A 24,358-nucleotide genomic window follows, 5' to 3' on the forward strand; every position below is an offset into this window, starting at 1 on the left:
AGGCAGGTGAATCTCTGAGTATGGGGCCAACGTGGTCTACAGAGTGAGTTCCAGGGCAGCCAGAGCTACACAGAGAAACCCTGTCTTGGGAGGAAGAAAAGAAAAAGAAGGAAGGGAGGAAAGGAGGGAGCAAGGGAGGGAGGGAGGGAGGGAGGAAGGACGGACGGACAACAGCCAAATGTCCAACTTAGAGGACGCTTCCACAGCTAAACCAGGGGCCAAGCCCCACAGAGAGGTCAGGAATGAAGAACCGTTAAGGCCTGTATCCCAGGCCACACGGGAGCACTGTTATCTTCCACCAGCCTCCACTCCCCAACAGCCTCCCACACATCCCTTAGTGCCTGGAATCTGACTGTACCCCTAAAGAATCTGGTGGAGGTCCCTGTGGTTCCTCACGCATTGCTCCCAGGCACTCTTTCTGAATCCGCTTCCTCTTAGGACTTGGTGCTCAAACTGGATGTGCTTTTAATTCAAGCACTAGGCAGGCAGGCAAGCCTAGTCTACATAAAAGATTACCAGGCTAGCCAAGGCTACACAGAGACCCTGTATCAAAAAGAACAAAACAAACAAAACACAAAACACAAAACACACACACACACACACACACACACACACACACACACACACACACCTCATGCCCAGATAGCCCTCTCCTCCTTGCCTAGTGTTCTGCATATGCCCAGTCCCTACAGTTGGTGGGTCTTAGGAAACAGGTCTGTCCCCAGTCAAGCCCAATACAGTATTTCTCAGCATCTTGGCTCTCTATCCACATCCTTATCTCAGGGTCAGCTGTACACACCCAATGCCAACCTGCCATTCTATTTCCCTAATGCGGACGTACTCCCTCCACCCAGCTGCCCTCTATCTCCACAGCCACCTCAGCAGCTTCTCAGAGGAACTAAGGAGTCACTCCGGAAGTTGGGGGTGCTGTGGGGTCCAGCTCAGAGTCCACCAGTCATGCCTAGCAACTGGGGTGGGGCTTGGTTCAGGGATGCAGAGATGCAGCAAGCCATGGACCTTGCTCTCAGGAAGCTGAGTCCGATGGGAGAAAAGACGTTTAAAATATTCCTTGTTGCCTGTGAACACACACCCAGACCCTGAAGCCTCTTACATAGCTCAGCGTCCCCCCAAATTCCAAACAAGTTAAAGATGGAAAATAAACAGATGCAGGTGACTTTATTTTGTTTCTATTTTATTCCTCTGTGTGTGTGTGTGTGTGTGTGTGTGTGTGTGTGTGTGTGTGTGTGATTGTGTGTGTGCACACATGTGTGCAGTGCCAGAAGAGGACGTTGGGTTTTGCCGGAGCTGGAGCTACAGGCTATTATTGTGAGCCTCAAGCTGTGGGAGCTGCAAACCAAACTTGGCTCCTCTAGAAAAGCAGCAAGGGCTCTCCACCACCGAGCCATGTCTCCAGCCCACAGTCTTGTTTTTTAATAAAAGAAAGCCATTCAAACCACAGCATAAAATCCAAAGGTCACTGAATGAAAACCGGCAAATTTGCAAGACGGTTCTGGGCAGGAACTGTGGTACACACGGTTTCAGCTGAGGCCGATCATTTGAGCACAGGAGTTTGAGACCAAGATGGGAAACATAGTAAGACCCCATCTCAAGTAATAATTTTTTTTTTTTTTTGAGACAAGGTTTCATGTGTAGCCCTGGCTGTCCTGGAACTCACTCTGTAGACCAGGCTGGCCTTGAACTAAGAGGTCCATCCACCTGGCTCTGCCTCCTGAGTGCTGGGATTAAAGGCATGTCCACCACTCCAGGCTCCAATAATAGTTATTTTTATTATTAAATTAAACAGTTAAAACTAATTTGCCCGAAGTTCTATCAACAGACTCAAATGAAGACAGACTGACAGCTGGGAAGCAGAGACAAGTGGACCTCTTAGTTAGAGGCCATCCTGGTCTACAGAGTGAGTTCCAGGACAGCCAGGACTACACAGAAAAGAAATCCTGTTTTCAAAAACCAAAAAATAAAAAAGACAGATTGATGATGTTAGATTCAGCAATTAGAATACAAAGGATCCAAAGATGTTGTTTTATGGTCTGGGTAGTGATCACAAGGCAACCTTGAAATGGAAGCTGTATGTGCAGAATTCGTACATTTTTCTATAGAAAGGCTATACTAAAATAAACCTTCACTTGCTTTCAAAATAACCAGAAAATATGAAAATTACATAATGTATAAAGACACAAATATTTAAAGAGCACTCACAGATGAAAAAGAAGTTTAAAAAAAAATGGAGTGCCAGGCAGTGGAGGTGGTGCACACCTTTAATCTCAGCACTCAGGAGGCAGAGCCAGGCAGATCTCTATGAGTTTGAGGCCAGCTTGATCTACAGAGCGAGATCCAGGCACCAAAACTACACAGAGAACCCCTGTCTCAAAAAAAAAAAAAAAAAAAAAAAAACACTAGCTCAGTCAGTAAAACGGTTACCACACAGGCATGAGGAACTGAGGTAGAATCCTAGCAACCATGTTAAAAACCAGGGGTGGGGCTGGAGAGATGGCTCAGCCATCAAGAACACCTGCTGTTCTTCCAGAGGTCCTGGGTTCAATTCCCAACACCCTCATAGAGGCTTGTCACTCTAGTTCCTGGGAATCTCTTTTCTTGCCTCTGCAGGCATACACATGGTGCACTGACGTGTCCAGGCAAACACTCTTACACATGGAGGTGGGGGGAGCCAGGTGTAGAAGCAAACATTGATAACCCAGAGATGGGGAAGCAGAGATAGGCAGATCCATGGGGCTCCCTGGACGGCCAGGCTCTCCTACTTGTTCCAGACCAGTGAGAGACCCTGTCTCCAAACAGCAACAATAAAGGACAGTAACCAGGAATAACAACGGAGAGAGAGGTTGTTCTCTGACATCCCCATACATGCACACATATGTGTACTCATACACACCTTAACACACACACACACACCTTAACACACACACACACACCTTAACACACACACACACACACACACACACACAAAGGGAAAATTCATGTCAAAATTAACAATACTTTTAAACAGGCAACTCAAAAAAAAAGAGAGAGAGAGAGAAAAAGAAAGGAAGGAAGGAAGGAAGGAAGGAAGGAAGGAAGAAAACAAGAAAGAAAGAAAACAAGCAAGCTAAGGGCAGTGAGTCAGCTCAGCAGGTAAAGGCCCTTGCCACCAATCCTGACAGCCTAAGTTCAATCCCCAGGGCCCACGTAGTGGAAGTGGAGAAACAACACCCGAAAGCAGTCCCCTGACCTCCACATACACATCTACGATATCTAACTCTCTCTCCCCTGCCCCCCTCACAACACACATACACACATATGCACAAAATATGTTTAAAAAATTTTAGAAATGTGGATGGTTACTAACTCTGTGAAATGATGCTGGCCTTCATTAATAATCAAATAATACAGAGTAAATCAATGTAGAGGTTTTCTTTGTGGGGGTGATATTTCAAGACGGGGTTTCTCTATGTAGTCCTGGCTGTCCTGGGACTCACTTTGGAGACCAGGCTGGCCTTGAACTCAGAGATCCGCCTGCCTCTGCCTCCTGAGTGCTGGGATTAAAGGCGTGCGCCACCACTGTTCAGCTCAAATTAGAATGATCTCACCAAGACTGTAGAGTTCTGTGTCACATCTGAAGGATTCATCTACACTGGAGAACACTCTAGAAATACAATATTTTTAATTTTTATTAGCGTGTGTGTATGCTTACACACATGTGAGGGAGCATATGTGTGCCAGGAGTGCTTGCTGAAGCCAGAGAACAGCTTTCCGAATTTGTTCGCCCTTCCTCCGTGGGGCTCTGGGGACGGAACACAGGTGTCAGACCCACACAGCAAGTGCACTGAGCCAGCTCACTGGCCCTAGAAATACAACCTTCTTATCTGTTTCTTTTGCAGTAATTTTTTTTTTTAAGATTTATTTATTTATTATGTACACAGAAGAGGGTGCCAGATCTCACTACAGATGTTGTGAGCCACCATGTGGTTGCTGGGAATTGAACTCACGACCTCTGGAAGAGCAGTCAGTGCTCTTAACCTCTGAGCCATCTCTCCAGCCCCTACCTTATTTGTTTCTTTTATTTTTTAAAATGTTACTGCCAGGCGTGGTGGCACACTCCTTTAATCCCAGCACTCGGGAGGCGGAGGGATCTCTGTGAGTTTGAGGCCGGCCTGGTCTACAGAGCGAGTTCCAGGACAGCCAGGGCCACATAGAGAAACCCTGTCTTGAAAAACAAAACAAAAAAGATGTTATGTTCACAACTTTTTTATTTATATGTATGGGTATGTGTCTGGGTGTGTGCCACATGAGTGCAGGTGCCTGGGGAAGCCAGAAGACGTTGGACCCCCTGGATCTGAAACAATAGAACTAAGGCAACCCGAGTGGGTTCTGGGAATAGAACTCAGGTCTCCTGGAAGAGGAATAAGTACACTTAACTGCCAAGTTGCCCCTCCAGCCCCAATAACCTTTTAAAATAAGTTCAATGTCCATCTGAAAGGATCAAGTAAATAAACAGTGATGTTTCCAAGTAACAGAGTATTTTGTAATCATTTAAAAACACGAGGCTGTTAATAGCGTTCAGCGGGGAAAGAATCTTTGCAATAAACCATGTTTGGTCAACTAGATATTCATATGCTAACGTGGATCTCCACTTCATGTCATGCACAAAATGAACTCAAAACAGACCAAAGACCTCAACAGAAGAGCTAGATATAGGGGCTGGAGATATAGCTCAGCTGTGAAGAATACTGGCCCCTCCTTCAGATGATGCAGGTTTGGTTCCCAGCATCTATGTATGAGGCAGCTCACAATCATCTGTAACTCTAGTCTGGGGAATCTGATGCCCTCTTCTGGCCTCTACAGGCACTACACACACATGGTGTACATACAAGCAGGCATTATACCCAGAAACTCAAAGTAAAATTTAAAAAAAAAAAAAAATGAGCTAAATATATATGACTAGAAGTTTAGCTCAGTGGTGACCACTCACCTTTCATGTATGAAGCCCTGGGTTCAATCCCAGCACCACAAAGAAAAGGAGAAGCAAAAACATAAGCACAAATCTTTGTAGCTTTGGTTTAACCAATGGTTTCTTAGATATAACATAAAAACAAAAAAACAAATACACAAATAAATCAGATATATAATAATGAGAATTAAATATACTTTGTGAGCTGGGAAGATGGCTCAGCAGGTAAAGGCGCTTACCACCAAGGCTGGGGACCTGAGCTCAATCCCTGGTACCCAGGAGGAAGGAAGGACATGAATGCCATACTGTCCTTCAACCCTCCACGTGCTCACCACGGCTCATGATTTCCCCACCCAATAAATATACTAGTGTAAATTTTTTTAATTAAAAGTATTTTTCTGGGCTGGGCGGTGGTGGCGCACACCTGTAATCCCATCACTCAGGAGGCAGAGGCAGGTGGATCTCTGTGAGTTCAAGGCCAGCCTGGTCTACAAATCGAGTTCCAGGACAGCCTTCAAAGCTACAGAGAAACCCTGTCTCAAAAAACAAAACAAAACAAAACAAAACAAAAAGTATTTTTCCACCAAAACGTAAGCATTTCAAAAGATACTTTTTTTTTTTTTTTTTTTTGATCTGAGGATCGAATCCAGGGCCTTGCACTTGATAGGCAAGCTCTCTACCACTGAGCTAAAACCCCAAGCCATTCAAAAGATACTTTAAAAATTAGGAAGGTAGCTAGCACGCTGAAGGCCCTGGGGTCCATCCCCCACTCCACAAAAGGAAAAAATAAGAAAATTTACAGATGGAGAAGGGAGAGAAAGGGGGATAAAAGAGAGTGAAGAAATTGGAAACTTCATACAGAGATGTTGGGAAAGTAGACTACTTCAGCCGCTGTGGAAAACCATCTGGCAGTTCCTCAAATGGTTAAATATAGAATTACCACATGAGCCAGCAATTCCACCCCTAGCATCTACCCAAGAGAAAGACACGAGTCCACGCACAGGCGGGGATGCAAACGTTAACGGTACCATTAATCGTAACAATTCATTCATCAACTAATAAATATACAAACAAACATACCTATAGTCATGAAAATGAAATTTCTGGTGGCATATGTCTGTAAACACAATACTCAGAGCTCAAAGGCAAGAGAATTGCAAGTTCAAGACCAGTCTGGACTATACTGTATGATCCTGTCATTAAAAACAAAAAGAGGGTGGGATAAAAGGGAGGTGGATAAAGTACTGGAATATGTAAAAGAAGGCAGACTCAAATTGTTGGAGTTCATTTAGATGAACTATCCAATCCAGAGTCCATAAGGGCTGAAGCAGATCAGTGACAGTGAGGACTAAGGGACAAAATGTTCTGGAACTGTCTGTGATGGATGTACAACTCCATCGATACTCTTAAAAAAAAAAATTAAATCGTACATTTTTTTTTCAAAACAAGGTTTCTCTGTGTAGCCCTGGAACTCGTTCTGTAGACCAGGCTGGCCTGGAACTCGGAGATCTGCCTGCCTCTGCCTCCCGAGTGCTGGGATTAAAGATGTGCTCCGCCACCACGACCTGACAAATTATACATTTTAAACAAGTGAATTGTATTATGGCATGTGAAGTACATCCAAACAATAATAAGCATGAGGTCAACAGAATAAGGGCTGACAAGAAAAGTCATCAGCTTCAGAGGTCATCAGCTCCAGAGGTCATCAGCTTAGTCTGAGAGTTAGTGAGTACAAGGAAGCTCTATCTCCCCTCCCCCTCTCCCCCCCTGCCCTCCCCCCCCCCACACGCAGAGGCCACTTCTTCCTACTTTTCTTTTTTTTATTTTTATTGTTTTCTATTATCAGTTTGATACAGTACCAATTCTTATCCTAATAGTGAAATGTTTCCCTGAGGCTTGCCCAGTGATTGAGTCAAACCAAAACTGATTATAAGCCTCAGTCATCCTAGGGTCCCCCCTCCCTGGTTACTTCTTTTCTTTAAGGTAGTCCATTGTGCTAGATTTTTTTTTAAAGCATGTTTTACTTTTTCCACAGTAAAGAGACCACAACTCTTCTCCAAAGAGCCCCCAAACAACTGCCCAGCCTTCACCCCTGCCAGCTGAGCTCTACTCCAGAGGATCACTGGACGGTCACCATTCATCCATGCAAACACCCTGCAAATGCTAGCTAGGGGTGCAGGGTGGGGGACTGTGTGTGTGCCGGTGCCAGGGACAGATCACAGATAACAGAGCTCAGAGTCCAGTGTGGAAAAGGACAGGAACGCAGGAGAGGGTATGACCCACAATGGTACCAGGCAGGCCACAGCCTTCAAAGGAGTTTGAGCCTTCCCCCAACCCCCCATCCCCACCCCCTACCCCCTGCCCCGCCCCGACAGGTCCTGCTGCGGACTTACTGGCGTGTGTATGTAACTCCCAGCCTTTTTCCAGCCCAAGTGTGAGTCTCCCAGGCAGATGCTTCGTGCAGATTCCCAAGCCCCAGTCCTTACCCACTCGCCAAGAGTACTCAATCCTGCCTTGCTTCTTATCCCTTTCGTCCAGATGACTTAGCAGTCTGGTCAGCACTCTCAAGCCCAACCCCACCATCCACGCTACCGATTGATTGCTATATGGTTCCCACAAAGGCTCTGTTCTTGTCCTGCACCATAAACTGTGGCCCTGACTCATGCTTGGGGGTGGGTGGGGGGGAGTCAAACTTTTTTCTTCTTTACCAAACATCCCCATCTCCATATACCTAAACCATCTCGCCCCTCTTAAAACCTTCCCCGCCCTCCTCGTGGCCACAAGCTCCTGTGTGGCATAGCCGCAGCGTGGCACAGCTCTACAAGGGAGCCAGGGGGTCAGGATGCCTCTCATGGCGGACGCAGTGAGAGTGGTATTAAGTTCACTAGCCTTTAGCACCACAGCAAGGGTGGTTCCCTCCCTCTGGTTAGGCACCCAGAGCTCTCCAGCCACCTGGCCCCAACAGTTTTCAACTCTGCAGGAATCTCCATAGATAGAAGTCAGGATAGATCAGGAAGACAGAGGGGGCTCAAACAGACCGGAAGTTTAGAAAGTTTTTGGGAAAAGCATTGCCCCATGGGGAAGGTTGGGGATTTCCAATGAAGAGCAGCCAGAAATGGCTCCAGGGAAGTGGCCTGGGAGGGAAGAGGCCTGGGAGGTTGTAAATAGGAGTGAAGGTCACTGGGATGAGTCAAAACCAGAAGGTAGCATCTCTTTAAAGGCTAGTGCCCTTCCTCAGTTCAGACCTGAGAGGTGGGACTTCCGGAGTGAGCTTCCCTGCATTCCACAGAAAAGGCCAATGGTGAGCCCGGCCAAGAAGAGCGGCATCATCACCTTCAAGGCCCTCGCTGGCTAATGTTAGGTATCAGGTCCTCTTGCTTTCCTTGCTGGGGACATGTCTTTGCAATCCAGGAACCTCAGCAGCCCAATGGGAACATCAGGGTCAAGTCTCAATGAGATCACTAGGGTCAGGCCTCAAAAGGAAGCGGGATAAATCAGGTACCTCTGGCCTCGTTTAGACTATTCCTTGCTTTGGCTGATAGCCCCAGCCCTCAACTATCCCCTGTGTGGAGACAAGAGTACAGGAGACTCTGGTGCCTTGGCGTGCCTCAGAAGCATTCTTGCTCCCCCGTCACCGCTCCAGGAGCCCCCAGCACCTGCTATCCTGCTTAGCAACTCAGCTACTTTGAGGCTGGTGAGACACACATGCACTGGCAGCTGCATTGTCATATGATAATTCCACTTCAGGCAGCGCTCCTGTGCCCACCGCCCTCACCAGCCTCCAATGCCAAGCCAGAAGATGGACGAGGGCCAATACGGCCCAGTGGGCCCAATGTGAACCTCTGCCGCCAGTGGAACCAGCCTAGGGAAGGACATGGAGCTGGGTCCCAACAACCTCTGGGGACCAGTCAGTACACTCCCGGATGAGCAGGAAACCCCCACCTCAGGAAGAAGAGGCCAGGATGGCTTTAGCATGAGGCTTACACAAGGTCTGTCCCCGGACCCTATATCCTAGCAACCCAACCAGAGGTTGGAGAAGGTGCCACTCTACATAGTACTGCCCTGAGGGCTGCCAGGAGGATTCTGACCCAGATAGATGGTTATGTCCTTGTCCTGCATCCTTCTAGGTAGACAGACCCTCTAGGGCTGAACATCAGGCCAGCCCTCCCAGTGGTTCTCTTGGGGTACAGTGGTCAGGCTCAAGAGCCTCCTGTCCCAGGAGCATTACCACCTGATCCACATGAGCAGACTGGCCCGCCACAGAACTAACAGATTCCCACACAGCACACCCACTGTGCCCACAGCACTGTGAAACCTACCCTGCCTGGGTGAGGTGTGTGGGGTGGGGTGGCACCACAGGCTCCAGGCAGAGCAGCGGCAGGACGTCTCTCCCTGAGCTGCCCTTGGGGGCAGAGCCAGCAAAACCAGCCATGTGGAGCTGGAACCTGCAGTGTTGGGCTCTGCCTGGGGCCTCCATATGAACCTTTCCAGCGGCACAGACCCAGACCTCTAAGTCTTTTGAGAGCTGGGAGGTACAGATGGACCCGGAACTTACAGACCCCAACCCAGAGCCAAACATTTGGGCCTTGAGGTGGCTGACAGCCTCAGGGCAGGTCCAAGGCTCCAGGAGGGCATGGAGCAGATAAGAAGGATTGCCAAAGCCACAGACTGAGCTGGTAGGACACTGTGAGGTTCCTCTAGACATGAAGAAGGGGCTATTTCCAGAGGACAAAGTCAGGGTGCAATGGAGTTCCCCGCCAAGGGAGGGTGTGGCCCAGTCCTGGCCAGTTTGGGGAGGTGAGGAGAGGCCACAGCTATGCCATTCACTGCCAGGCAACGGCAGCCACCCCCACCCCACATAGTCTGTTGCCTCAGAGGAGAGGCAGGGGATAGCCTAGCCTTGACCCACGTGTCTGCTGGGCAAAGACACCGGACACTGGTTTAGACTGCCGGACCCTGACAAGCCCTGCTTCATACACACACACACACACACCCGCCCCCACCAGGGTCCACCCCACCCACCCGTGCCTTGAGATGTCCTATTAAGGTCATAGACGCGGGGGCTCAGTAGAGCGCATCCATCCCTTCCCTGGGCCCCAAAAGCTCCAGGGAGCGAACGAGGCTGTTGAAACTTGCGGCGACTAACTGGACTCTGTTGGGACAACGGTCGGGGACAGCAGCTGGGGACAGGACCGACCGGCTGTCGGGCTGGCTAACCTGGAGGGGCCCCCAGCGCGCTCGGAGGGCGGAACAGGGGCCAGAGGTTCCGTACCTTTGTACTTCTCCCGCACCTCCTCGTAGGCCTGGATGAAGTCCTGTTCGTCGGGTGGCGGGCCAGATGTCAGCAGACCGGCCATGCCGGCGGGAGCAGAACGCAACGGGCCGCGCTGCGCAAGGCCAGCCCTGGCGGCCGCTCTGCCCCCGCCGCCTCCGCGCGCACGGCTTAAAGAGGCCTCCCCCGCCCCGCCCCGCACCCAGGATGCCCCACGGGCGGGGCGGGGCCCGGCCGGCCAGCCGGGGACCTGCCCGGTAGCAGTACCCGCTGCCTGGCGCCCCTTCGCGGGAATCCGAGCCTGGATCTCACCCAGATCCAGTTGCAAACACTTCCCTGCTCACTCGGGAGCCAGATGCGGCAGACTGACAGGCTTGCCCTCCTCACCCAGAACTCAGCCCTAGGTGGCCATTTCCTTAGGCCAGCCCGCGACTTCTCCAACTCCTTTAAGCCCCTAGCAACTTCACCTGGCCACCTGGGTGAGGCCCTTCCTGCCTGGCTCGGTCCTTCCCTTTTGCTGTTATTTACAACTCTCCTCCGTCGTAACGGTGGAGATATAGGTGGTGGCATCTCCGAAATGTAAGAAGCCCTTAGAACACAGGGAAAAGTCTCCCATAAGAGAAACGGAGCACACAATTTACAAAAGAAAATACCTTAGAAATTTAAAAAATAAATTCCCTTCTATCCATCCGTCTGACACAGACCTGTCTCCCAGCATTGACACACCCTTCATTTCCTACCAACACTGCACACTGTTCCTGGAAACCTTAAACACTGCACACACCAGGAACAGAAGAGGCTCTGCTTCAGAAATCAATCCTTAGAAAACTGCCACAGAACAGAAAGACGATAGCAGGCTACCACATGAAGGGCAGTGGACACCGAAACCACCCAACCAGCAAAAGGGGCTACTGAGGTGCCCCATCTCTCCCCACACCCTTGTCTTTAAAGGTCTGAAGTGGTGAAGGGTATTCATGAATCCAGATGGGAAAATAACCCCCTTTTATGAAATCTTTATGGCATGGTGTGTGTGTGTGTGTGTGTGTGTGTGTGTGTGTGTGCAGATTATGAATAGTCCTCGAGGCAGTGTGGGTAGCACATCGGTTATCTGTTCCTTTCGATCACCACAAGCTGCGGCTATGCTCCCACCAACAAAGTTCCTGGGTGTTCTTCCACCTCCATGCTCAGCACCTCGCCATCCCACCCACACTTCCCACCTCCTGCAAGGTCCCATCCTGCATTTCAAATGCCTCATCATCCCCTGGGGGGGGGGCTGTTGGTGAAATGGGTTCAGTGCTCCCTTTCCCAGAACATCCCACCCAATGGCCTCCAGCCTTAGGTGACCCATTTCCCAAAGGAACAGGATGAGTTCCAGCCAGCTGCCCTCCAACTGCCTGCTGCCTCCCACAGTGCCTGCCTTTCACCTAGGTCTTTCCCATCCTCAGACTGGAAGCTTTGGAAAAGCACAGCTGGACCGTGGCTCATGAAGGTTCGAGGGCTCTCACAGATCTCTGCTTTTAGATGGCAATATGTTCCCAACCCTCAGATGGCAGCCAAGACTAGGAGAAGCCGTTTGATCTCAAAAGCCTAAGAAATTATTCCCCTTGGAGATGGGCATCTGGACCCTTTTTTCCATGAGACCACTGATGAGCAGCGGCAGCCGGAAGCCAGACCTCAAGACCTCCCACCTTCTGCAGCTACCAACGGAGAGCCAGCAGGTGGAGCTGTGCTGCCTGTCCGCACCGGGACAGGATAAGGCGGACAGGATAAGCCTTCCCTCATAGTTGAGGTCCCTGGCCTCTCACCCAGTCCAGCATCTGCGCGCAGCACATACAAAGTGTTCAACACCTGTGTTAATGAGGCGAGCACACCGGACCCTTCCCCATTACCTGCAATGCGGATAACCGCCCGCTCTGCAGGATCCAAGACGCTCCCATTGCCCACAGAACCACCTCCACTTCTCCGGCTACGCTGGGTTTTCCCGAGGTTCCAAGGCAGTGTGTCCCCGGGGCTGGGTGAGCCACTGCTTCCATTGGAACTACCTTCAGCCACTGCCACTGGCCGTACCTCGGCGTCCTCCCCTGACATGGCCTCCTGGGGGGAGAGTAAGAGGGATTCACAGTCTCACCTGCCGGGAAAATTGATACAGTACATTGACCTCCACCTCCTTAACTTAAACGTTGATACCAAACTCCCCCTAGGCCCTAGCTTGCCCACACACTGACCCTCTGGTGCTCAGCCCAGACTTAACCACCTCTCCCCAGTTCCCATCTATCCTCACCTCCTCCAGAACACACATTGACCATCATTCCTGTCTCCTAATTACCCAAACGCTGACTATACCACCACCACCGGTTCCCAACACAGGACACTGACTCCACCCTCCCTCCACCTGTCAAACCGGAGGGGAAGAGGGCACTACTTTCGAGTACATGTCCCCGGGACAGCCAGAGTTTCCACCCCCCGCATTTCAATCTCGGATTCCCTCTCCTCTGATCCTTCAATAGGCTGGCAATGAGGCCATCAACAAACACTGTCCGTACCCCGATTGTTGCCCCTCTTCAGAAAAGGACCCCCAACCCCAGGCGGTGGTCACTGCATTCTACCCCCAGCCTCAGTCTTTAGGATTCCCCATCACTCTACCCCACCTCCAGCCCACACAGTCCCACCTCTATCTCTGTGATCTCTGCAGCAAAGGCCTATAAATAGCTGGAGCCGCAGCGGCGTGGGTTGCGGGAACTCGGATGCGGCAAGGCCCGGGGGAGCCCAGCAGCCGCTCTAGCAACCCACCAGCATACCCACGCGTGCACACGCCCCAGCTCCTTGCCCCAAGAGCACTGGCGTGCGAAGAGGTGAATGGGGCTCTGTCTCAGCGGGGGTGGCGTAGCGTGGGGGCACAATGTGGGCTCTGTGCCTCCGCCCTCAGGCCAAGGGCTGGGAAAGAGTCAGCGGTCCTCGAGCTGGTGCCGCTCCCGCCCCTGCTCCACCCCGGGGGCCCCTCGGTGGGCTCTCTCTGCTCCAGCCCCTAACCGAGCTTGCTTGCCTTCACCGCAGCCTCCTCTACCCACACTCAAGCACCTCCCGTCATGTTCCGCAATTTCCTGATCCCTGGGAGGTGTTGTCCTCTGCGCAGAGCAAGAGGGGCTGCGAGGCAGCACCTAGTTCCGGGTGGTCTGAGGCCATCCCACCTGCCCCCACCCACCCCCCAAACTCCCGGACATCTGGAGCCTCTCCATACCCTCCCAGTTCTACGCTCCTGGTGGTTCCGCTTGCCTCCTCTCAGCCGCTGCAGCCAGACTCCTGCGGCCAGGAGAACCGCGGAGGCAGCGCAGGCGGGGCGAACCCAGGGCCCCGCCCCGGTCCCACCGAGAGCTGCGCTGCCTGGGCACCTCCAAGAGCTCGCAAAGGATTTACGCGTGACCCGGCTACGTGCCAGGAGTCGTGGTCCCGGGGGGTGGCAGAACCGGAGCCCACGATAATGACTAGATCAGTCGGCACCCACCGAGTGCGCACCCCTTGGCGGACTGTGCGTGAGGGGACCGAGATGCTGGTGGCGAGCGTGAGGTCGTAGGAGTGCACCGCGTCCAGACGCTTGGGTCCAGGGCCCACCGCCGCCCCCACCCCTCCGTGAACAGCTGACCCGGCCCCTAGGCACGTGGGTGGCCCCCACTCCCCAAACAGAAGTCGGATTCGGAGTTCCAGCCAGTCTTTCTAGCTAACTGGTTTCAAGTACAGGTTTATTCAAAGACAGAGCCGCGCTAGGGCGCGGTCCCACCAAGACGGGCGTGCCTGGCTGTGCACCCTCCTGCCGTGTTCTGCTGACCCCTGGCGGTCGAGCCGGCCAAGGAACCGGTTAGTTAGGTCTGGCCTTCCCTAGTCCACTGTTACCCTAGCTTGCCAGCCAGAGGCAGGAGCGCCCCCAGGAGAAGCTCTGGCGCTTAGGCAGGGAACCAGAAGCTGACCTCTTAGGTCAAGTCAAATTCCAGGAAAGAGATTCAAGAGACCAAGGGAGTCTTCAGGGGGTACCCGGGGTATGTTCTTGCAGGTGATTAGATGAGTGGGCAGAGCTTGGGTGTCGTGAAAGATGACAAAGATTTTGGGCTGGTGGAGGCAGTCCACGACGCTGTCGTAGCGAAGGACCTGACCGGAGGCCCTCAAAGGAGGCGCCTTCAGACTGTGGACGCCCTGTGCATAGTCACCGGTTAGCACCCGGGCCACAAACACTGCCTTGTGGCCTTCTGTGTTGGGAGGCGAGTAGCGATCCAGTACCGACAGGGAAGCACGCTTGGCGAAGTACACTCCCTGTCCGTAGAGTGTGCCTACAGGACAGGACAGGTGAGTCACCAAAGGTGAGGATCATCAGGGTCAACATGGCCCATGTCCCTGCCCTTCGCAGGCCTTACCGTTTCGGCCACTGAAGCTGCGGTTGAAGCCATGTGCACAGATGTCAGGCACTGCAGACTCTGATGTGCCGTGGTAGAGGACCTGCTCCACCGGGCGTTGCTGGCAACACTGCATCAGGCGCTCCCGATGCAGCTGGTACTGTTGCTGCAGCAGTGGGTGTGACACACGTTCCACCTGCCAAGTGCATGGTAGCTGGGGTGAAGTTACTTGGAATCTATCCCTACACTGGCCAGAAAAGAGCTGAACTCAGCAATCACCAGCTCTCTGGTGGAAGGAAGAATTTAGGATTTGAATGAAGACTTGAAGCCCCTCATCATCCTCTGTCCAGAGGAATACAGTCACCACCTCTATGGGACAAGTGATGTTGGAGAGCTGGCTTCCAGGAAAGCCCCTCCAGGAATATCTGACTCTTCCACGGAGCCCTGCAGGTGGGTAGACCCCACCCACTCACCTAAACTTAGAACTAACAATCAGGTTCAGCAGTCAAAATCCCAGCCAGGAGCCTATATTGCTTCTCCTTGCTGTTAAGATTCAGACAGTAGAGGAAGCCTCTGCCAACCAACTCAATTTCAGTCCCAAAGGAACAAACGCAGGGTTTCAAGCAGAGCTTTTAAAGAAGTTCTAATTAGCCTTTGGGAGAAGGATGCAGACGAATTCACCATCCGTGACACGAAACTAGCTGCTCTGGAAAGGAGTCTAAACATCAGAAACGGGACATTTAGGATGAGATCACAAGGCTGGAGACGCAGTGTAGGGCCAGAGTGCTTGCTTAGCAAGTGGATTGGATGCCTAGGATTAAAAAAGAAAGGGAGGGGAAGGAGGGAGGAATGGAGAGAGGAAGAGGAGAAGAAAAAGTAGAGGAGGAGGAGGAGGAAAGGGCTGCAGCGCTAACTCCGTGAGTGGGCTAGATAACGAAATGGTTAAAGCTACAAATTCAACTACATGGTACTCTAGATGGATTCACGGAACGGGTGCTGAGCACAGAGCTGGAAGAGAAGAGAAAGGAACCATCAGAGGACAGGCGAGAACATGAAGCAGCAGGTCTAAACTCTGCGGCAAAAGAACTCCACAAGCCAAGCTGGCGCACCTGGGAACACAGTGCAAGGTGTTTCCCTGAGCTGGAGGCCATGTCACCAGACAGAACCATGAAGTGCCAAGGACACTGGGAAAGACATGCCCCTGGCACCAAACAGAAAATCATAACGTCTAAAGTGCAGAAAGCTTTGCAAGTATATACATACACACCAAGGTCAGAATACAAATACAAATGGGATAAAAATCCCATTCTGGGCCTGGAGAGATGGCTCAGGGTTTAAGAGCACTGACTGTTCTTCCAGAGGTCGTGAGTTCAATTCCCAGCAACCACATGGTGGCTCACAACCATCTGTAATGAGATCTGGTGCCCTTTTCTGGCCTGCAGGGACACATGCAGGCAGGACATATATATAATAAATAAATAATTTTTTAAAAAAATACTAAAAAAAAAATCCCATTCTGGGTTTCTCAACACCAGTAGTAATCAATAATAAGTCATCAAGCATGGGGCTGGAGAGATAGCTCAGCAGTTAAGAGTGCATCCTACTCTTACAGAGGACCCAAGTTTGATTCCCAGCACCCATGTCAGATGGCTCACAACTACCTGTAGCTCCAGCTCCAGAGAGATCAAAGGTCTCCAGAGTCACCTGCATCCATGTACACATAGCCCCAACACAATTTTTTTCAATCTTTCAAAAAAAAAATAATAATCAGGCTGAGAGATGGCTCAGTAGTTAAGAGCACATGGCTGCGCTTCCAGAGGTCCTGAGTTCAATTCCCAGCAACCACATGGTGACTCACAATCATCTATAATAGTATATGATGCCCTCTTCTGGCATGCAGGTGTACATGCAGAGCACTCATACATAAAATATAAATAATAAATAAATAAAAATAAAAATAAGTACAAACTTTCCCAGGGGGTGGAGGGCTGTAAGATGACCCAGCAGGTAAATACCCTTGCTGTGTGAGCCTAGAACCTGAATGCAGGCCCCAGAAACCCCCACTAATGATGGAAGGGGAGCATTGACTTCAAATATCCAAGAAAAAATATATATTCTGAATCTAAACATGATATGCCAGCCAAGATAATAATGAAGACAAATAAGGACATATTAGCAAATGGAAGACCATGCAAAGTTTACATCTATATCAAATTAGAGCCATGTGGTGGCTCATGCCTTTAATTCAAATACTTGGTTTTTCAAGACAGGATTTCTCTTTGTAGCCTTGGCTTTTGGCTGTCCTAAAACTCGCTCTGTAGACGCAGGCTGGCCTCAAACTCAGAGATCTGTCTGTCTCTGCCTCCCGAGTACTGGGATTAAAAGGGTGCACCACCACCACCCAGCTAAGATTTTTTTTTTTTAATTTTTGTATATGTGTGTGTACATTCACTCAGAGGCCAAAAGCGTCAGTGGTCTCCTGGAGTTAGAGTGACAGGCAGTTGTGAGTACCTAACGTGGGTACTGGGACTCAAACTACAATACTCTGAAAGTGTAGCAAGCCCTCATAATCATTGAGTCATGCTCCAGCCTCCACACTATTTTGTTTGATTTTTTTTTTTTTTTTTTGGTTTTTCGAGACAGGGTTTCTCTGTGTAGCTTTGTGCCTTTCCTGGAACCCACTTTGGAGTCCAGGCTGGCCTCGAACTCAGAGATCTGCCTGCCTCTGCCTCCAGAGTGCTGGGATTAAAGGCGTGCGCCACCACTGCCCGGTTTGTTTGATTTTTTACTTAAAAAAATAGACTATTTTTAGTGGCTGGAGAGATGGCTCTGTATTCAAAAGCACGGACTGGTCTTCAAAAGAATTTTGGTTCACTCGGGAAGCAGAGGCAGTGGGATCTCTGTGAGTTCAAGGGCAGCCTGGGTTACAGAGTGAGTTTCAGGAAAGGCTCCAAAGCTACACAGAGAAATCCTGTCTCAAAAAACTAAAAAAAATAAAATAAAAAAATAAAAAGTAAAAAATAAATTGGTTCAGGGCTGGAGAGATGGCTCAGCGGTTAAGAGCACTGACTGCTCTTCCAAAGGTCCTGAGTTCAATTCCCAGCAACCACATGGTGTCTCACAACCATCTGTAATGAGATCTGGCACCCTCTTCTGGCCCGTAGGGATATGTGCAGACAGAACACTGTATACATAATAATAAATAAACAAATCTTAAAAAAAAAAAAAAAAAAAAGTTAAAGCTGGGTGATGGTGGCACACGCCCACTCAGGAGGCAGAGCCAGGCGAATCTCTGTGAGTTCGAGGCCAGCCTGGGCTACAGAGTGAGTTCCAGGAAAGGCACAAAGCTACACAGAGAAACCTTGTCTCGAAGGAAAAAAAAAAAAAAATTGGTTCAGGGTTGGGGATTTAACTCAGTGGTAGAGCACTTGCCTAGCAAGTGAAAGGCCCTGGGTTCGGTCCTCAGCTCTGGTAAAAAGAAAAAAAATTGGTTCAATTCCTAGCACCTATGATGCTCTTTTTTGGCATCCTTGGGTACCAGGCACACACATGGTGCAGACATACATGCAGGCAAAACACTCATATACATAAAATAAATAAAAATTGAAAAAAATATGTGCTAAAAATAGATTGTGTTAATGTGTGTGAGTGCTTTGCCTGCATGTATGCCTGGGCACCATATACATGCCTGGTGCCAGCAGAGTTCAGAGGCATCAGATTCCCTGGAACCTGAGCCACCATGTGGCTGCTAAAAACTGAACCCAGCCGGGTCTACAGAGCTAGTCCAGGACAGGCTCCAAAGCTACAGAGAAACCTTGTCTCGAAAAAACCAAAACAAAAAAACAATAAAAAACAAACAAACAAAACTGAACCCAGGTCCTTTGCAAGAGGAACAAGTGCTCTTAGCCTCTGAGACATCTCTTTAGCGCCTGTAGAATTGAGTGTTTGCTTTGTTTTCTTTGTTTTTCGAGACTACAGGAGGAGTAGCCACTGTTGATAAATGTATACGACACATAGATGTATGCATATTTTTCTCCCACTAACCTATATCCCCAGCTCCACTTGCAGAAAAAAGTATATTGTTTTATTTACACATAGAGAAGGTGGGACTAGCTCTTTGTCAGAACAGGCCTCTGTCAGAGACAGAAGAACCCCTCCCCCCCCAGAACAGGAAGAGTGATCCTCACATTGGCCACCAGATGGTATCATCACTCCATGCTCCAGACAAAGAAACTGACAGTCATCTACTTCCCCATCTAGTTCCTGGTAGAGAGCCTCACTCCAGCAGGCCTGTCAGATCCCTAATCCCTGTGCCCTCTGTCTATCTTCCTCAGACTCTCAATGTTCTCTGGGAAAAGAAGTGGTGCTTATCTAGTGTAGAGAGCAAAGACACCCGTAGTGAATTAAGTCTTGAGTGAATGCATAGTGGCGACATGAGCCAGCCATGTCAAGGACCGCAGAACCTTGGCAAATCCTTCTTCTGGGCCAAATGTGAATGTTGATGGTGTGTGCAGAATATGCCCGTCATGGTTTTCTCCCCTGGAATATTTACTGCCTGAAGACTGCTCCCGACAGAGACTGCCCCTGGTCTAGCTGTATGGAGTAACTTAATTCCACCTTCCTGTCAACTCTGTAAAATAAAGATGTCAGGCTTCTGTGGTGCTGAAGTTTCTCCATCTAAGAGCCCAGACCCCATGCAAGCTTTCTCTTTATCTGTGTGTCTGTCTTTTCCTCATTCCCTCAATGCCCCAAGTCAGGTCCAAGTCCCTGGAGCCAGGCATGGATGCGGCAATCCATTCTATCAGCTTTCAGCACATCCACTTTGAGCCGATTTTGGTCAATGGACCCTAACACACAGGGAAGTGTACACAGGCCACAAGGCCAGCCACACAGGACATGAACTCACTCGAACAATGCTGATCCTGGTGTGGGCAGCATCCAAGGTGTCATAAAAGGCCTGTACCACATCCTGGAACTCCTTGGAATTCTCTTCCAGGGCCTCCAGCCTGCCCAAAGGTTCTTTCAGTCCCTGCTGTGACACTGACACACAGAAAGAATGGGCGTCGGGGTCATATCTCAAGCACTAGCCCCAAAAGCTAACCCATGCCACCCTCCCCAAGCCCAAGGCACAGACTCACGGTTGTTTTTTGAAGCCTCCAAAGGAAAGGTCGAACTCTGGTCCCAGGGGCCAACAAGCAGAGCAGCTAAGTGACGTGCTGCATGGGCAGGCTGGACTCCAAAGCCACGGAGGATGATGTGGTCACCGTGCATGGCAACACTCACATCGTAGCACCTCTCCAGGCGGGCCCCAAGCTCTGAGGGCAGCTTACGGCCTTGGAGACTCACTGTCTCCTCCCAAAGGTGTTCCTCCAAGGCAGCCGATAATGCCCGGTCCAATTCATCCACATCCTGCTCAAAGGATGTGTGCACCGCCAGCTGTGCCCTGGCCCCAGTGTCCTCACCCAGGGGCTCTTCTGCTTCTAACAGGGAGAGGGCCAGGGCTCGCCTTAGGGCAGTGGCCTCCTCCTGCTCCGACACCTGACCTTGAGACTCCAAGGATCGGTGGATAGCCAGCTGCAATGTGGCCTCTTCTTCTAACTGTCTGTGTTTCCCAGTGCCGAGAGCCACGGTCTCCTCCCTAGTCTCAAGGGTGGGTGTTTCCTCCTCCTGCTCAAGGGTAGGCTCCTCTGGCTGCTCTCCAGGGCTCTCCATCCCCATCTCCAGAGGTAGCCAGTCCTCCCCATGCAGGCCCTCCAGGGTAGCCAGCAGCTTTTGGACTTCCTCTAAGGGCAGAAAGAGGTTACTGGGTCAGGGGCCAGGTCCAGCCAGGGGGCTGACGATAAGCAACAGGATGAGTTGGCATGCCTAAAAGATGGAGATTGTATCTGTGGGTACAGAATAGACCACTAAAGGGCCACTAAACAAGTGATAGGGCAGATCAGGACATACCAGGGCCCCTGGGAAGCCCTACCCAGTCTCATGTTCTCCAGATCGCTGCCTGCACTGTGGCTATGGAGGACTTGGAGGGCCTCAGTGGGATCCGCCTGTGGGAAGAGGATGTCAAAGTCACAGCAGAAGAGACATCTAGGTCTAGGGTGAAAAACAAAAAAAAAGGACAAGGCAGAACTCCATCTTACCCTTTCAGGATCTATGTCCAGGGTGATGCTGGCCAGATGTTCTGTCCCAAAGACACACTGGAACTGAGCCTCCAGTCCGTGAAGAAGGTGCTGCCCTTCCATGCTCAGCAGGAACCTGGCACTGCCTGGGTGCTTCATGTTCAGCATGTGGCAGCTAATGCTGCCCAGCAGACTCTGCAGCAATTCTTGGGCTGCCTGGCATGGGGCCCTGGGTCCATTAAGCTTTGAGACCACAAGGGGGACAGTTTACAGGTTCAGAGTACAGGAAAGGTACCTGGACCCCCAGTAAAAGAAGAGGCAAACTGAGGAGATTCTGGGAGTCACTCACCTGAAAGCCAGTAACGTCTACTCCTTCCAGTGGGGAAAGGGCAACAATGTCTTCCAGGCTGGCAAGAAGGTCCTCATGATAAAGCTGCAGGAAGCGCATGGCCCCTGGATCCATTGACATTACTATCTCTACCGGGCCCTCTTGCCTCTGCGGCTCCCCATACCCAGAGCTCTCTAGGTCTGTCTCTGGAGGGTCTGTGACCATCCCCGCTAGACCCATCAGCCCCTCCTGCCCTGGTGAGCCTGTGGCAACTTCCCCCAGGTCCTCCTGCCTCTCAACTCCCACAGAGTATGAGGCCATAGATCCTACTTGCCCTGAGGGCCCTGTAAAGCTTTCTACTGGACCTACTGGGCTTGCAGACCCCGTAATCCCCTCCCTCATGACACCAGCCTGCTCTGGAGATCCCGTAGTTCCGGGATTTATAGGCTCCTCTTTCTCCAGAGATCTCAGAGGCCCTGAATCAACTGGCATGGCTTGTCCTGGAGCCTCCACAGGACCTGTCCTTAGAGAGGCTTCTAATTGTCCTGGTACCTCCACAGAGCCTACAGTCATAGTCAAAGCCCCTGCCAGCCCTCCAGTATCTAGGAGAGCATGCTCAATGACTCCAGATTCCTGCATGGTTGGGTGATCCTCTCCACCGGGGCCCTCAGCAAGCTCCTCTGGCTCCAATACATCATAGTGGGGGACAAGGCTCAACTCAGAGCCCTCTAGCCAGTGTTTCCGCTTCAGCACCCGTTCAGCCGCTGGAGGAAGAGAGAGGACAGAAAGCCCGTTAGGTTTGTAGCATAGAGAAAGTGTCCTGTTGGCTTAGTCTCATCATCTCACTCACCCTGCCATTCCTGAAAGTTGATAACAGTACCCAGTTGCCTGGGCAGGCTGCGCATGCCCTCCAAGGGCCCCCCACCACTTCGATGTTCGTTCTCCAGGTAGAGTTCCAACAGCAACAGGTCCACCGGGGCAGCGTTGTCCACCACACGTACAGCCCGGGTCTGGGGCACCCAGGCCAAGGACACTGTGACCCCATTCAGAGGCAGATTCTGGGCCTGCTCCTCCAGGGTCCAGACCTCTGTGGGCAGTATGGAAGTCAGCTCAGGCACTGTCCTTAACTAGAAGCTACGTATGCCCCAACCCTGCTTCTCACCTGTCTCAGAAAGGGGCATGGATAACTGGACCAGGGCACAGTCCTGCCGAGGACTGGCCAAGGCATGGCAAGCCTGCGCTGGGTGCCCCATGGCACACAGCAGGGCCTGAACATGTTGCTCCAGGCTCAGAGGTGACGTGTCCGGCGGCAGTCGTTGGAGAAGCACACGTTCAGGGGCGCGTGGTGGGGCTAGCCTCAGGCTCAGCCGTGCACCAGATAGTTGGTGTTCTGCCCGGGTTAAGACCCTCTTTGCGTCTGTGAGCAGAGGCAAGGTGTCAGAGGCGTCCAAGTTCAGGGCACCTAGGCAGCCCCTGGAGTCAGCCTCCTCACCTGCAGGATCTTGAAAGGTGAGGATACCCCCACAGCCAAGTCTCTGCCAGCTCAACAGAGGCCCTCCCCCGGAGCGATGGTGGTTCTCAAAGTAGAGGGTGAGCACCTCATCTGGCACTTCAGGGGTCAGTCCCCGGAGCTCCAGGGCTGCCCCTACCTCCTCCTCTGCCATCAGAATCCTGGGATGCAACACACGGGAAGGGGAAAGACCCATGCCACCAGTTCAGTCCTTTCTCCCATGCCCCTAACTGTTCCCCCAACACCCCATATTTACACTCACCCTGCAGGCCTGATGTCCTTCAGGAAGAAGGCCCGAGATAGGAAAGCAAAAGTGAAACCGACCGGAGAAAGGAAAGAGGGAGGAGCTAAGCTCAGATGCTTCCTCTTCTGGTGAAGCCTTACCCCTCAGTCCACACGTAACTTCTAAGGGCCCTTCTGCCAGCACGCCCATTAACCTTGGACTGGCAGAGCGGACCACGTGACTCCTAGACTTTCTCTACTCTCTTGGCTTCCCTTTGTGACTAATCACCCTCCCTACAGGATGCTTGAGTCCCTGTCTGCCCCTCATGGTAGGTACCTCCTCACCCCCAAGAGTTTCCAGGCTTCTGTTCTCTGGATCCCAGACATGAGCAGCACTGATTCTGTAGGCGGGCCCTGGTTGGGGCTGGCTCTTAGAAACCTTCCCAAACAGGTCCTTTCACACCCAGAGGGTAACCAGCCTCGCTTCTAAGTGCTGAATGTGAGCAATTCTGCCCTTGGCCCCCTAAAAGCTCATACCCTGAGGTAAGTAAAAGCCAAGCCTATCAAACTGAGTCCTGATCGCTGGGTGTCTCACAAGATGGAGGGAGAGGGCTGATTCTTGCAAGTTGCCTGACTTCCACGTGTGCCACATCATGGCATACACACACACACACACACACACACACACACACTAATAATAATAATAATAATAATAAGAAGAAGAAGAAGAAGAAGAAGAAGATAGATAATTACATAATATTTTAAAAACGTAATGCTCACATCACAACTCAGCTCCTTTCCTGTGCCCTTCAGCCCACATCTGCACAATCCCTCCGTCTCTATCATCTTGGCCATCACCATTGCTTCAGATGTAGGCACTATTCCAACATGCCTTTCAGCCACGAATCCTTACCACAGAAGGGGAACTGGAGGTGCAGACGGGATCCGGAGGGCCAGGCCTCCCACCTAAGATATGCCTTTATTATTTATTTTTGAAACAGGTTATCACTTTGTAGCCCAGACTGCCTGAAACTCACTATGCAGGGCAGGTTGGTCTTGAACTAGAAGTGATCCTCCTGAAAGCTGGAGCTGTAGGTCTGTACAACCATGCCCAGAGTGGGGGCTGTGACTTTATAATTCACTCTCCTACCCACCACCAAACCTGCCCACCACCATAGCTTGTTTGCTTCTGTCGTCTCCAAGGCTGTAACTACTGCTGCTCTCTACCCCGCCTTCCAGTCATACCAGCTGCCAGCTCCATCGCTGCTGTTCTTCCAGAGGATGGTGGGTTTTGCCCAGTCTATACATCTAACCCTGTAGTCCTTGAGTCTCCACTCTCTTCCTCTCCCCACGACTAAGAGCCTCCAGAACATCTCAAAGGGCCATGCTACCCTCTCTTCTTCTCTACCACTCCTAGCCACTCCCACTGTGGATCATCCACGGAGCTGGCAGGGTACCACTGGCTGCTACAAACCCCAGAGCAAATGACAGTGAAAAACTGAAGTCTGATTGGCCCCAGTTCCCAGCCCTCTAATCCCTTTCCATACCTGGACACCCTGATGCTT

At 51.1% G+C, this 24,358-nt stretch overlaps 2 protein-coding genes across 8 annotated transcripts in view; both read right to left on the minus strand.

The window, feature by feature from the left end:
• The window catches only part of Plec (plectin), a 63,662-nt gene extending 49,909 nt beyond the window's left edge, over nt 1-13,753 (minus strand). For 2 of the 6 annotated variants that reach the window (XM_036208044.1, XM_036208040.1), the window contains exons 1-2: nt 13,474-13,753; nt 12,125-12,329 (exon numbers count right to left, since the gene is read on the minus strand). In XM_036208044.1, coding sequence (XP_036063937.1) covers nt 12,125-12,323 — 199 coding nt within the window. In that variant the 5' untranslated portion in view covers nt 12,324-12,329; nt 13,474-13,753. Of the gene's footprint in view, nt 1-10,235; nt 10,379-12,124; nt 12,330-12,904; nt 12,922-13,473 lie in introns of those variants that run through there. The other 4 variants (XM_036208057.1, XM_036208050.1, XM_036208041.1 and 1 more) reach the window with 3 other exon arrangements.
• A 207-nt stretch (nt 13,754-13,960) lies between these two features.
• Nucleotides 13,961-23,611, minus strand: Parp10 (poly(ADP-ribose) polymerase family member 10). Of its 2 annotated transcripts, XM_036208270.1 has the most exons (12): nt 23,574-23,611; nt 22,834-22,850; nt 22,554-22,732; nt 22,224-22,478; nt 21,912-22,148; nt 21,083-21,825; nt 20,755-20,976; nt 20,589-20,661; nt 19,756-20,400; nt 19,524-19,657; nt 14,639-14,813; nt 13,961-14,554 (listed from the first exon to the last, which is right to left on the minus strand). In XM_036208270.1, exons 3-12 carry the CDS (start codon nt 22,723-22,725, stop codon nt 14,211-14,213), a joined length of 3,000 nt encoding a protein of 999 aa, XP_036064163.1. In that variant the 5' UTR covers nt 22,726-22,732; nt 22,834-22,850; nt 23,574-23,611; the 3' UTR covers nt 13,961-14,210. The 2 variants fall into 2 exon arrangements, with proteins under 2 accessions (XP_036064163.1, XP_036064162.1); XM_036208269.1 differs by lacking the exons at nt 22,834-22,850; nt 23,574-23,611 and having other exon boundaries at nt 22,554-22,767.
• Between the last annotated feature and the right edge of the window lie 747 nt (nt 23,612-24,358).

Source organism: Onychomys torridus, chromosome 16, assembly GCF_903995425.1.
Source record: "Onychomys torridus chromosome 16, mOncTor1.1, whole genome shotgun sequence".
NCBI lineage: Eukaryota > Metazoa > Chordata > Mammalia > Rodentia > Cricetidae > Onychomys > Onychomys torridus.